Consider the following 13,142-nt stretch of genomic DNA (forward strand, 5'->3'; position numbering starts at 1 on the left):
ACAACATTAATATACAGAAACCTGTTGCATTCCTTTAGACCAACAAAGAAATTTAAATGTGATTTTAAAATCATGTCAAGCAAGACAAAACAAAACAAAACCAAAAAACTCCTAGGAATAAGACCTTTACACTGAGAACTACAAAACACTGATAGAGGAAATTGAAAATGATTCAAAACAAAGGAAAAATATCCCATGTTCTTGGATTGGAAGGGTAAATATTGTTAAAATAGCCATACTACCCAAAGCAATCTACATATTTAATGTGATCCCTATCAAAAGACCCATGACATTTTGCACAAAACTAGAACAGATAATCCTAAAGTTTATATGGAACTGCAAAAGACCCAGAATTGCCCAAGCAATCCTGAGGAAAAATGACAAAGATGGAGGCAAAATACCTCCCAGACTTCACTCTATACTACAGAGCTACAGTAGATAAAAATAGCATGGCAATAGCACAAAACAGACATACAGATCAATGGAACAGAATACAGAGCCCAGAAATAAACACCCACACTTACAGTCATCTATGAGAAAGGAGGCAAGACTATACAATGGAGAAGAGATAGTCTCTTCACCAAGTGGTGCTGGCAAAGCTGGACAGCTACTGTAAATCAATGAAGTTAGAAAACTTCCTCAAACGACACACAAAAATAAACGCAAAATGGTTTAAAGACCTAAATATAAGATATATGTGCATGCTAAGTCGCTTCAGTCATATCTTGCCTTTGTGACCCCACAGACTGTAGCCCACCAGGCTCCTCTGTCCATGGGATTCTCCAGGCAAGAACATTGGAGTGGGTTGTCATGCCCTCCCCCAGGGAATCTTCCCAACCCAGGGATTGAACCTGTGTCTTTTACATCTGCATCAGTAGGTGAGTTTTGTTTTTCCCCCACCACTAGTGCCACCTGGGAAGCCCAAATTTAAGACACAATACCACAGAAGTCCTACGAGAGAACATAGGCAAAACATCCTCTGACATAAATCATAGCGATATTTTCTTAACTGAGTCTCCCAAGGCATAAGAAATAAAAACAAAAATAAACAAATGGGACCTAATCAAACTTATACGTGTCTGTGCAGTAATGGAAACCATCAACAAAGTGAAAAGACTGGGAGAAAATATTTGCAAAAGATGCGATCAATAGAGATTACTATTCAAAACATATAGACAGCTCATATACTCAATATTGAAAAAATAAACAACCCAATCAAAAAAGGAGCAGAAACTCTAACAGGACATTTTCCTAAAGAAGACATACAGATGGCCAAGAGGCACATGGAAAGAGGCTAACTATTTGGGAAGTCAAGTCAACTACAACGTGCTATCACCTTACACCAGTCAGAATGGCCATCATTAGAAAGTCTACAAATAAATGCCGAAGAGGGAGTGGAGAGAAGGGAACCCTCCTACACTGCTGGAGGGAATGTAGGTTGGTGCAGCCACAATGGAAAACAGTATGGAGGTTCCTTAAAACACTGAAAATAGAGCTACCACGTGTTTCAGTGATCCCACTCCTGGATGTATATCTGGAGAAAACTCTAATTCGAAAAGACACACGCATCCCAAAGTTCATAGCAGCACCACTGACAATAGCTAAGACACAGCAACAACCCAAGTCCCCATCAACAGATAACTGGCGTAAGAAGATACGGTATTTATTCACAGGTGAATATTACTCAGCCATAAAAAAGAACCAAACACTTGCAGAAACATGGGTGGACCTAGAGATTACCAAAGGGGAGAAGGAAGGAGGGAGGGATAAGTTAGGATCAAAGTGCTATATACAACAGATAAACAAGGACTTAGTGTGTAGCACAAGGATTATACTCAATATCTTACAATAACATATAATGGAAATAATCAGAAAAAACTAGCTGAATCACTGTGTTGTACACCTGAAACTAACACAATACTATATATCAACTGTATTTCAATAGATAAAATTTAAAAAAATAAAATATACAAAAATATCTTTTAAAAGCATCCTTTTTGAGAAGGAAAAATATACACTAAGAAACACGAGTCTTACTTGGAAAGGAAATTTTTTTATTGAAGCGTAGCGGACCTACAATATTACTTACTGTGGTAAAATACCTATCACATAAAACTACCACCATAACATTTTAAAAATTATAGTAAAATTTGCATAATATGAAGTTTACCATCAACCATTTTGACGTTTACCGTTCTGAAGCATTAAGTGCATTCAAGGGAATTTGTTTTTAACCAGAGAGAAATCTTAACACACCAAATCACTTAGAAACCCCTTTGTTTATTTGAGGACAGCCTCCTGAGTGCTCACGAGAAAACTGAATTTACAACTCGCTGCACGCAGCAAGAAACAGCCTGTCAGCTGAGTCATGAAAGAAACTGAAAGTCAGGGAGGTCTGGCTGTGCGTTGCTCTGCACCACAAAAATGATGGCTTTTCTCTTTTGTGTTTTCCTATAGAAAAATAGACTCTCTTGGGGTTAAATGATTTCACCACAAGTAAAATACACGCTGTGAAACTGGTTTCAATCACCATTAAATCGCAGTTAACACAGAAGATGGTGATAATTCAGAAATTGCACTTCACCTCAGATGTATCGAAACTTCTGTGGTTTGCTTGTTTTCACTTTTGTCTTCTTTCTAAACTCTTTCCTGCCTAGGGCTAAGCCCCTTTCTTTAGTCAATATTATAAAAACCAAAGAACAGCTTTTGGTGTTTGGCATGAATATTAAAGTTTGTCATCGCCTTAACGAAGCTGTTGGCAAGCCTGAGATAAATCCCAAGGGCCGGTTGCAATTTCTAAGTTCAAACAGGAAAAACTTCAAAGTGGACCTTTGTCTGCTACCTGCCTTTTTAAAAACGATTTTAAATAACTGGGAAAAATATAACTGCAATACTAAACTATGATATCATGCATACTGTTGCTCAGAAAAAGCAAGAAGCTTGCAAAGTGGGTCTCCTTCAGGAAATATATTAAGTAAATAATAGCTTGGGCGGTGCTCGGTTGCTGGGGGGATACCCCAGTGTCGGGGAGCGCCGTGTTTAGGAAGTCGCACTCCTTTTTCATCTGCAGCATCAGTGCGTATGGGCACAGGGAAGGAGGAGACAGAATCAGTGAGCTTCACAGGACAGCGGGTGAGATCTGGCCTTGGCCGCTCTGCTCATCCAACCCGGCTAGAACACCCGAGAACCCGTCCGGAGTTTCCCTAAGGATTCCTCCAGAAAAATGTTCTTTTAGAAAAGGCTTTACAAGTTGACCTTTACTTGCTCTATTTAGAAAACCCTCATCTCCTCTTTAGAAGTGGAAATGTCTGTCTGTCTGTGAAGACAGGGAACCTGTCTGTCTGCCGCGGCCCGGAGGTCCAGGATGAAGGCCGGGAAGTGGAGGAGCAGCAGGGCTGAGGCTGGACGCTGGTCCACACGTCCAGGGGCCACGGTGCGGAGCTGGAGACGGGCAGAGGGGCTGTCAAAGGCCCCAGCACAGAGCCGCTCATTGCAGCTGCTGATGCAGACAGTCCCACCGGCTCCCTCCCCGGCCCCTCGGTCCAGCTCATCCACCCATTTCTCTCTTGCCTCCACCACTGACCTTCCTGTCTTCCCTTCACTGCGCCCGACAGCTCTTGCCTCTGTGTCCTCCTATATGCGGTTTCCTCTGCCTGGAACGGGCTTCCCCAGCCAGCCCCATGGCCCCAGCCTCAGGCTCCAGGCCTCTGCTCCAATATCCACTTCACATAGCGACCTTCTCAGGCCCATCCTCAGCTCCCTTATCCTGCAGTTATTTTCCTCCAGAGCTCCTAGGACCTGACTTCACACGTCAGGTTTATCATCTGTCTCCTCGTCAGAAACAGCAGCTTTCTGAGGGCAGGACTCGAGCTGTCTTATTCAGCAGAGGCCGGCACTCAGGAGTACCTCGACACAGGGGTCTGAACGAACAGGGCAGACCTTCTGACCCTTCTTCCCCGCCTGCCCGCGAGTAAAATGACATCATGGTCAGGGCAGTGCCCCTGGGAAGCTGCTTTAGCGACTATGGCTGCTGTTTTTGGAAAGAGGCACCTATTTCAGCAGCAGCTGCGTACCAGGCCTGGAGCTCCAAGCGTCCCCGTGACTCAAGTCTACGACGTGCGTGCTCGCGGGTCACACTCGGCCCCGCAGAGGAGAAGGCGCCTGGGTCACACTGTCCATGGAAACCGGACCCAGGCCGCCCTCATCCCCGCCACCCCACCATGGCCAGTAGATCCTTCTTTTCACAGACTCATCTCTTACTCCACTTTTTCCAATCTTCTGTGGTCAAGCCCTACAAGGTTCCCAGTCTCTGCCTCAGTTATCCTGAGAGCATCTCTGGGACCAAGAGAGCAGGACGAGGGGGCCAGGAGACCCCCGTCCACACAGACGCAGACAGCTGAGCGCCTGGAGGTCCCGTGAGCGCTGTGGACACAATGACACAAGAGGTCACTTGGCGCAAAGGGGCAGGCTCGAGAGGGGGTGGACGCTGCGGAACCTGATCTGAATCCACCATTCGGCCACGTTTCATGCTGCCTTTATCTCTGAAATCAGTCTCCCCAGCGCTGGCCGCCACCCGCTCTGACTGTATCGGGTCTTCAGGGAGGGGTCCAGCTGATACGTCCTGGCACCTGCTCTTTCCGTGATACTCAAGACTCTCCCACTCCGGATCAACAGGTAAAGATGAAGAGCTGTGTCCACGAGCGTCTCAGAGTTCACATCCTGCTGCTTAATTTCATTTCTGTGTGAGGCTAATAAACCAACTTGTGAGACATCAGCGGAACTGGCTCTGCACTTCGCCCCTGACATGGAAGGGGAGTCTTTTACCTGGTGAAATCCGAATTCCTTCATGCGACTGACAGAATCTGCCAGCATTTGGTGAATATTTCTTGAGGACCTGGAGAACAGCTAAAAACCAAATGAAACACATGTTTATGCCACTTCGAGCTGCAGTGCAATTTCAGAAGGTCATCTGTTAATGCCTCCCTGTGTCAATGTTCCCAAACACTGCGCCCACCCCACCTCTGGACCCACCCATTTCCCAGCAACAGGTGAGCTCCTGACTCCATGAAACTCCATCGGAAACCCCGGCGTCTGGGCTCAGTAGGGCTAGAGGTGAGTTACTGCTCAGAAGCTGAGGGCTGGTGGTTTGCTCCTGGCTGGCCCCAGGACCTCTGGGATTACTGTAAGACATCAACACTACTCCTTAATCTCAATGCTTTCTCTCTCAGACCCTGATCGGCCTCACCTTGTGTTTTAGGTCAGACCAGAGAAGCATCTTAGTCGTGACCACCAGGTCTGGGGACACGCCTGGAGCATTTGGAGCCTGGAGCCCTGCCCCCTCTCCCCGGCGCCCACCCCCTCCCAGGGTCCCTGCTGCCCCCACGCCCCAGCTCAGAATCTGGGCTTCTGCCACTCCATGTGGGTTTCCCAGGAGCTGGCTCCTGCCCATGAGGTTCCCAGTTCTACTGTGGGGATCCCCAGGGCCACCTGTGTGGGCCCCACGCCACCCCCGCCCCCAGGCTCTGTGGCTGAGTTGGCATAGCACCCCGGGCACCTCCTAAGACCAGGTCAGTCACACCCGCCCTGTCAGCCTGCTCCCTGGCCTGTGTGTGGAGTCCGGGCCATGGCCAGCCTGGCAGCCACGTGACCTGCGTGGCCGAAACGGTCACCCTCAACCCACGGGACCGCCATGTCTGAGCCTTGTGCCTGAGGACTCCATCCTGGGTCCTGGCACAGGTCAGAAATTGCAAACGTTTCAGCCGGAGGTCAGTACTGGTGCTGAGATTCAGCGTGGAGCACGGGGGGACTTAGGGTCACTTCTGTGCCATAAAGCAAACCCACAGGGCCACCTCAATCCTGCCCCTTCTCCACCACAGCTAGCACGTGGCTACCTGCGACACTGCACTTCCCAGCTGCCCAAGCTGCTCCTGTGTGAATAATTATCTCCAGAATAACGCGGGTGATAACTGGCATTGGCCACCTCTGTGTGCGTGCATGTGTACTAAGTTGCTTCAGTCGTGTCCGACTCTTTGCCACACTATGGACTGTAGCCCGCCAGGCTCCTCTGTCCATGGGATTCTCCAGGCAAGAATACTGGAGTGGGTTGCCATGCCCTCCTCTGGGGATCTTCCCGACGCAAGGATTGAACCGCATCTCTTACATCTGCTACATCGGCAGGGGGTTCTTTACCACTATCGCCACCTGGGAAGCCCCTTATGCCTATTACTTGGCAAATGAATGAATCCTATAGGTTTCACAATCTCTACCTGCCACATTCTCTTTTTCTCTTATTTTGATATTACATTAATAAGGGTATAATATTAAAAAGGATGCAGCCCCCTGCACCAAAAGCACAACAGGACAATAGCCAGTCCCTCTCCTGATGAACAGATGAGAAGGCGCCCAGCAGGCTTCGGGGAGGGCGGTCTGTTTAGAAGTCTGAGATGGCTTTGAAGGGCTCACGCTTGCGGTCTTTGAATGCATTTCCACTAAAAGGAGTGTGAACCTTAAAAACAGGTTCACTCTCCCTTCCCTCAGTGATACGAGATCTGTGGGGCATCATTTTGCAAAAAGGATCAGTTTCTTCTACACTGAAAAAGAGGCGGCAGCTAACCATACTCCCTTGATAACCTCCACAGCTGCCGTGGACAATGCTGGAGCCCCGACCTCCAGTCGTGGCTTTCAGAGGGACTCGGGCCTTTGTCACACGCAGAGCTTTGGACCTGGGTTTCATCGGTAGCGTCTCCACCATGAGCAGCTCCTCAACAAGCCTGCAGTTGTTTCCTGAATAAGCGTCAGGCTAATTCCCGGGTGACTCAGCTGGTAAGAAGAATCTGCCTGCAGTGCAGGAGACCCCAGTTCGATTCCTGGGGTCGGCAAGATGCCCTGGAGGAGGGCACAGCCACCCACTCCATTATTCTTGCCGGGAGAGTCCCATGGACAGAGGAGCCTGGCGGGCTACAGTCCGTGGGGTCGCAAAGAGTCAGACACGACTGAGCGACTTTCATTTCACTGCACACACGTCTGACACCGCTCTTCCAAGCCATGCATTACACGGTGTGCTCTACATTGTCAAGCATTTCCCCCCAGCACCTGCCAATGACTGTTGTCTGCTTGGACACAGCACCTAAGTGTTTCTTCAACTGCACTACCCGCCTCACGTACACACACCAGTGTTTTCTCACCACTTGCTTTTTAGAAAATCACCATCTGAATTTCGTCTGTCATCATCGTGTTCCCTTCTCACTAGCAACACGCTCGCGGCTTCTGCAGTTGTCAGATATTTCAGCGTCATCAGTCTTAAAACAACTCAACTCTAAGCATAGAGGCCGGAACCAGTTTCAGGACTTGGTGCTGGACCGCTGGTGACCGCCAGTGCCACCTACTGGTGCCGCTCAGAACTGACAGTTCTTTCCTTGTCTGAAGGGTGAGGTTTTGTTTTTAGTACCTCAGAGCTCACAAGTTGGTTCTTGAGTAGACAAGATTTAGCATAAACAATTGATTAACTTAACAACCACCCCAGCGATCGGCACTTCTGTTTAAATCCTTCCATGTGTCTAGAACATACTGTCAACTCTAAAACTGTTCATATGTGCTAAGAACCACGTCTATAAAAATTCTCATTTTAAAGGTGAGCCAAGATTCGCTCTTATTCCAAAGCATTAAAATAATGTAAAGAAGTTACTCCAGTCTTGCATACAGCATGTTCATTCAGATACACGTCCGTGCTTACAGATCCATGGAACACATCACATACAACGGAATGGACTGCAGGGCGTGTGAGGTAGGAGATCTCCTTTACTGAAAAACAGCCAGATTCAGGGCTCAAAAGCAATGATTCACGGTGCCGGTAGCAGAGGGAGGCAGGCTGAGGACGGTACTCTGAGCACCCCCAACCTGAGGATGAAGAGGCGTCCTGGAGAGGAATGAAGCTTCTCTGAAGCTTCCATGTGATGCTGTGTTCCAGGGAACAGACTGTTATTGCAATTTGTGGGCCTTCCCAGGTGGTGCTAGTGATAAAGAACCTGCCTACCAGTGCAGAGGATGTAAGAGACCTGAGTTCGATCCCTGGGTTGGGGAGATCACCTGGAGGAGGGCATGGCAACCCACTCCAGTATTCTTTCCTGGAGAATCCCATGGACAGAGGAGCCTGGTGGGCTATAGTCCATGGGGTCACAGAGAGTCAAACACGACTGAAGCACTTAACACGCACGCACACACACATTCCAGTTTGTAACACAAGAAAGCCTGGGAAAACACCTACCTCCTGACATAGATTTTGCTTACAAAGAACTTTCAAATCCATACATCCTTTGACCTTCCTAACACCATAGGGTGTCAAAGCAAGTATTATCCCTTTCCCACAAAAGTAAGGCCACCTGATCACAGGTAGGAAAGCAGGGACTGACACCCACGTCCTCTCAGGTCTACAGCCTGCTTCTTCCGCGGGGCATTCCAGAGAACACTCTTCTGCTCTCACACGCAGAAGTCTGGACCGTCCCCTCCCATCTTCGGCATCGCAGAGACTCCTGCAGCTGCTGAAACTCTATGGGCAGAGTGAAAGCAATCGTGTCTGCTTCTTATTTGCTTTACTTAAAACCAAAAACTGCCACGCGGTATTTATGCAAAAGTTCCAGAAAATAAGGAGAAAGCTTGGAAGCCAATGACCTCAGAAGACAGCTAACTTTCTGCAGACACCAAGTCAGAATGGTCCTCTCCAATCAGTGTGGACCAAGATCTGGGAGTAGAGCCCCTCCACACTGACCAAAGGAGTTTATAAATGCATATAAATTACGTTAAAATCGGAAGTATGGCCATTCAAATCTACATAAGCAATGTGCTAACAAAAGACTCTGCTAGCAACATTACTACTACACGGTTACAAACTATCTCCTCCAGAGACTGTATGTCACATGAAGATTCTTCTAATTATGTTCACTTTTTTAACAATCATTTAAAAAAAGTGGTTCCTTCTGGCTTCTAACCAAATATTTACTCTGTTTGAAAGTAGGATTATGCAATCAAACAAATGTCAAGAGACTTTTATTCCCAATAAAACAAAAAGCTCTAGAAGACAGAACATTTTCAGCACTGGCTTTTTTAGGGTGAAGAAGGAAATGATGAATCCAGAAGTTAAAATCAAGAGTTTACATTTGAAAGCAAACCGCTGGGTTAAGTATTCGTTCCTCCTGTCCGTACACCTCTTAAATCCACGGTGTTCCTTCATAGATTGATGGTCAGCATAATAAATTCTGCGAGGGCAAAGACCATGTCGGCTTAATTAACTCACTGATGTCTGGAGCCTCAGCAAAGAGAAGGGTGACTGAGCGTTTAGTAGTGCCTCAATAAATACCTGGTGAAAGAGTGGACACACTATAAACTCTCCAGCACTTTCTCAATCATGAGAAGGTATCCCGTCTAGTTTCTTTTCAATTTTACTTGCTTGGGGCTGTTCTGGGTCTTTGTTGCCGAGTGCCAGCTTTCTCCAGTTGCAGTGAGCAGGGGCCAGTCTCGAGTTGTGGAGTGTGGACTTCTCATTGCAGCCACTTCTCTTGGGCTTCCCTCATAGCTCAGTTGGTAAAGAATCTCCTGCAGTGCAGGAGACCCGGCTTCGATCCCTGGGCCAGGAAGATCCCCTGGAGACGGACATGGCAAGCCACTCCAGTTCCCTTGCCTGGAGAATCCCATGGACAGACGGCACGTGGACTCTTCCCAGACCACAGGCGGTCCGCTGCATTGGCAGGCAGATTCCTAACCGTTGGACCACCAGGGAAACCCCAGTCTAGTTTTAACACTAATAAGACAGGCTGAATTCAAGTCCTCCAAAAAAATCGACGGCTTGTCTCCCCACTTTGCTAACCAGGTCACTGGAATAATCGCATTCCTATTTCTATGCCCAGCCATTTTAAGTAAAAAGATAAATTTCCCAGTGATGACTCTAACAGGAAGCTTTTGAGTGCACTGGGGTTTAACTTCTTTTTTTTCTTTCTAAAATAGTGAGAGAGGCAGAATAATAAAACTGCACTTTGATAAAGTGACAAAGGATAATAACACAGAGAAAGTGGAGGTACATTCAAAATGCCAGCTGGACCAACAAGAGGAAAAGGACAATCAATCTTAGTGCTGGAAACACAGTGTGGTCCCTGGGGAGAGATTTCACCGAAACATGAATTAGCACGACGGAGACCCTAGAGAATCTTTCCCCCATTTCTCCAACATTGTTTCTAGCAAAATCTATACATGGAGACTCCTGGATAGCCTGATTTGAAAATACAGTGGTTTTGATGTGTAATTTCATGGCACCTCTTTAAATAATGCATTGTCTGGGCGTGCTAAAGCACTTCAGTCGTGTCCGACTCTGTGGGACCCTATGGACTGTGGCTGGCCAGGCTCTTCTGCTCATGGGATTCTCCAGGCAAGAATACTGGAGTGGGTTGCCATGCCTTCCTCCAGGGGATCTTCCTGACCCAGGGACTGAACCCGAGTCTCTTACGTCTCCTGAACTGGCAGGCGGGTTCTCTACCATGAGCGTCACGTGGGAAGCCCATCGTCTCTAGTGTCTGAGTTCATTCTGAGCAGAGCTGAGCATGGAGCAGTCATGCTGCATGAAGGTCTGCCCACCTGCATCACTCCTCACCCACGACTCCTCCAAGCAACGTGCAGACAGCAGGACTGGAAAGTAACACCCCCGGAAACACAATTATCAGAGCTAGTCAGTGTTATTAGGGCAACGAGCTTCAGATATGAAAGCGTCTCAGAGGACCCTCTTACATTTAAATCTATTACCATGAATATACAATATACATAAGGATAGTAATAAAGAGAGAGAGTAGTCAGAGCCTTCAAAACATGGTTCATTTGGGAAGTCTTGACATAAAATAGGAACCCACCAATAAATAATAATAGAAACTTGGGGCTCCCCTGGTGGCTCAGCAGTAAAGAATCTGCCTGCCAACGCAGGAGACACGGGTTTGATCCCTGATCCAGGAAGACCCCACATGCCCCAGAGCAACAAAATCCATGAGCCATAATTATTGAGCTTGTGCTCTAGAGCCTGGGAGCACAAATCCTGAGCCCGAGCACCGCAACCAGAGAAAAGCTTGAGCAGCGATCAAGGCCAGCGCAGCCTAAAATAAACGAGTAAGATGATTCTTAAAAAATAATAATAGAGAATAGACAAGAATAACAATAATGCTAGACAATAGACAAAGTATAGACATCTGTCTATACTTTACAAAACACCTCTCTGTATGTCATTTCATCTGATTCTCACATCCAACCCAGTGATTTGCAGCTACTTCACCTCCATTTTTCAGACCAGGACACTGAGCCCCAGAGAGGTCCTCTGACTCGGGGTCTCCCCAACATACGCTCTTCCAGTGAGGCGGATAAATGAATCAACGCCAGCATCACCGGCACAGCCCAGCATGAAGTTGTGTCACTAGTTTGATAACGTACAACTTTCAACACCAGAACTATTCCTCTCTTTTGTAACTCACTTTATATTAAGTTCTTTATATAACATACTTCTTTTAAAACTCCAACAGCTTAAATGGCTTTTGGGGCTTCCCTGCTGGCTCGGATGGTAAAGAATTTGCCTGCAATGCAAGAGATCCAGCTTCGATCCCTGGGTCAGGAAGATCCCCTGGAGAAGGGAATGGCAATCCACTCCAGTGTTCTTGCCTGGAAAACCCCAAGGACAAGGAGCTTGGCTGGCTACAGTCCATGCAGTCGCAAAGAGTTGGACATGATGTGGCAACTAACATTTTCACTTTTTAATTTCAAGGGCTTAGGAGTCTGTGAATCTAGCTTATACAAAATTTTATTCTACAAACTACCATGAAATTCAATTACAGTTACACAAACTCTACTTGGGAAACTGTGTAACTCTGATTATGGCTCCACTCTTGAGTTAATAAAATGGTCCCACTTAATTCCTCAACTGTTTTTACTTGGAATACTCAATACTTTCTCACAAAAAATAATACTGAAATGCTTCCTTCATGTAGCATAGGAGGGAACAGACATCAGGGGACATGGTTAGTGGTCTGGGATTTTATCTCTCTTTTTTGTTCACACCCAACTCAACCCTCAAAATTCCACTTGCATTTCAGGAGTACATTTCCCTTCCTGTTTGCAGTGGTTTCCTCATTACCAGTCCAGCCGGGGGCAGACTAGAGCCAGCTGCCCCGCGAGGGCTCCACCAAGCCCCGGCACAGGGCATCTACCCCTCAGAGGAGGCGGGCTCTCCACGCGCACACTACCCTCCAAGGTTAAGCCACTGAGGGAGCTATGCTGATGCTACTTTTCACTCTTCTTTTATAATTTTATTTCTTTTTGGCTGTGCTGGGTCTTCGTGGCTGCACAAGCTTTTCTCTGGTTGTGGCGAGTGGGGGCTACTTTCCAGGTGCAGTATGTGGGCTCCTCACCGTGGAGGCCTCTCATTTCAGAGTGCAGGCTCCAGGGCACGCGGGAGTCAGCAGCTGCAGCCCCGGGCACTGGGGTGCCAGCTCAGGAGGTGTGGTGTGTGGGATCAGTTGCTCCTCCGCATGTGGTATCTTCCCCCATCAGGGATTGAACCCGTGTCTCCTGCTTGGCAGGGCGACCCTTTCCCACTGAGCCGGAGAAGTCCTACTTTTCACTCTCAATGGAAAGCCCGTGCCACAGACAACCCCAAACTCTGGGTGCCAGACAGCAGCGCCTCGAGATGGGCAAGAGTCCAAGAGGAAAAGCCAAGCATTTTCTTTTCCATCCTGTCCAAGTGGTCTGATCGCAACATCTTGTTTCTGAGTCTCTCCTTTACGAAGACAAGCAACCGAAATCCAGCTTCAGAGAATTACTGGTGACTGAGCAGACAGCAAGCTTAACAACTTTGCTCTGGGAGGGACGAGGGAGGTAAGGAGGCAGGGAAACCTGAGAGGAAGGCTTTCATCACGTCTGAACATCATCTTACAGGTACTGCTTCACTGCTCTCAATGGAAGGGAACATCACCTGCGAGTCAGAGTAACACCTCAAAACACAGCTGGACACCACACCTTTTCAAGGCCAACTTTACGGTCAAAGTGCACATTTTAGTGGCATGGTTTTTCATCGGTTGCTTTAGTGAAATGACAGGTGCAAAAGCAGGTACCAGAGCCTTGGG

At 47.5% G+C, this 13,142-nt stretch overlaps 1 protein-coding gene across 2 annotated transcripts in view; it reads right to left on the bottom strand.

Moving 5' to 3' along the window:
* The window catches only part of SH2D4A (SH2 domain containing 4A), a 56,465-nt gene that overhangs the window by 22,114 nt on the left and 21,209 nt on the right, over positions 1 to 13,142 (bottom strand). Inside the window, exon 4 of one of the 2 annotated variants that reach the window (XM_070459788.1) lies at positions 4,825 to 4,905. The exons of the other annotated variant lie outside the window; for it this stretch is intronic. Coding sequence (XP_070315889.1) covers positions 4,825 to 4,905 — 81 coding nt within the window. The remainder of the gene's footprint in view (positions 1 to 4,824; positions 4,906 to 13,142) is intronic. 2 annotated transcript variants of the gene reach the window in all.

The sequence above is a fragment of the Odocoileus virginianus genome, chromosome 32, assembly GCF_023699985.2.
Source record: "Odocoileus virginianus isolate 20LAN1187 ecotype Illinois chromosome 32, Ovbor_1.2, whole genome shotgun sequence".
In the NCBI taxonomy this organism is placed as follows: domain Eukaryota; kingdom Metazoa; phylum Chordata; class Mammalia; order Artiodactyla; family Cervidae; genus Odocoileus; species Odocoileus virginianus.